Source organism: Gossypium raimondii, chromosome 6 (assembly GCF_025698545.1).
Source record: "Gossypium raimondii isolate GPD5lz chromosome 6, ASM2569854v1, whole genome shotgun sequence".
Classification (NCBI taxonomy): Eukaryota; Viridiplantae; Streptophyta; class Magnoliopsida; order Malvales; family Malvaceae; genus Gossypium; species Gossypium raimondii.
In genome coordinates, this window is record NC_068570.1 from 18,414,020 (window position 1) to 18,415,146 (window position 1,127).

General features: G+C 39.9%; 1 protein-coding gene across 1 annotated transcript; it reads right to left on the reverse strand.

The window, feature by feature from the left end:
- Positions 1–401: 401 nt before the first annotated feature.
- LOC128041685 (uncharacterized) lies at positions 402–814 on the reverse strand. Its single transcript, XM_052631985.1, has 2 exons — positions 629–814; positions 402–560 (listed from the first exon to the last, which is right to left on the reverse strand). Exons 1-2 carry the CDS (start codon positions 812–814, stop codon positions 402–404), a joined length of 345 nt encoding a protein of 114 aa, XP_052487945.1.
- Between the last annotated feature and the right edge of the window lie 313 nt (positions 815–1,127).

The window sequence follows — 1,127 nt, forward strand, 5'->3', positions numbered from 1 at the left end:
CTAACACCTTACCACTGAACCAACGGGCTCATTCTATCACAAGTTGAGCGAAAATAATATTTAAGTCAAAAGAACAGAGACAGGGATATGAACAAAAATAGCAAAATTTTCCAAGAGTAAGATTTCAACCCATGACCTCAAAGACACAATTAAGTCCCTTAACCACTGAAGCAGATACTTAACTTTGAAAGAATTTAACAAATCAGAAATTCAAATTTTTTGGAGCGTCATAACTCTCCCTCTAAAAAAAATTTCGGCTTCAAAATTTTACCTGATTCAAACAATTGTGGGTATTGTTGTCGAATCAAGCCATCAGGTTCCCAAGTGGCTTCCTTAGTACCATGATTCCGCAACAGAACCTTAACCAGGGGAATGGTCTTCCTCCTTAAGACCTTAACCTCTCAATCCAGAGTCTGAATCGGCTCCTCCTCAAAGGTCAAATTCGGTTTTACTTCAATCTCCTTAACAAATACAATATGAGATGGGTCAGACCGATACCGCCTCAACATAGAGACGTGGAACACATCGTGAATACGATCAAAATTCGAAGGTAGCTCTAACTGATAAGTGATTGGCCCAAAACATTTCAGAATCCGATAAGGCCCAATGAACCTAGGGCTCAACTTGCCTTTATGTCCAAACCGAAGATCTTTCTTTCACGGAGATACCTTAAAAAAACTTGATTACCGACAGAAAACACGATATCTCTCCTCTTCAAATCCGAATATAACTTCTGTCTATCAGAAGCTGCCTTAAGACAATCCCGAATCAGTCTAACATTGTCCTCAGTCTCAGAAACCAACTTAGGACCCATAATTCGCCTCTCACCCAACTAAGTCCAACACAAAGGGGTACAACACCTACGACCATATAGAGCTTTGTAAGGTGTCATTTGAATATTGGACTGAAAGCTGTTATTATAAGCGAAATCAGCCAGTGGCAGAAATTCCTCCCAACTACCACGAAAGTCGATAACTTAACTCCATAGCATACCCTTCAGAATCTGCATTACTCTCTTAAATTACCTATCAGTCTGAGGATGGAACGCAGTACTGAACTCCAACCGAGTACCCAGAGCCTCATGAAGTTTCTTCCAAATTTGAAAAGTGAAACGAAGGTTCATATTA

Bases quoted from the DNA above. Each gene is read 5' to 3' on its own strand.
- LOC128041685 (XM_052631985.1), bottom strand. From the start codon at position 814: ATGGGTCCTAAGTTGGTTTCTGAGACTGAGGACAATGTTAGACTGATT. The intron at 561-628 runs GCAAGTTGAGCC...ATCACTTATCAG, and splicing joins TCTTCGGTTTGGACATAAAG to TTAGAGCTACCTTCGAATTT.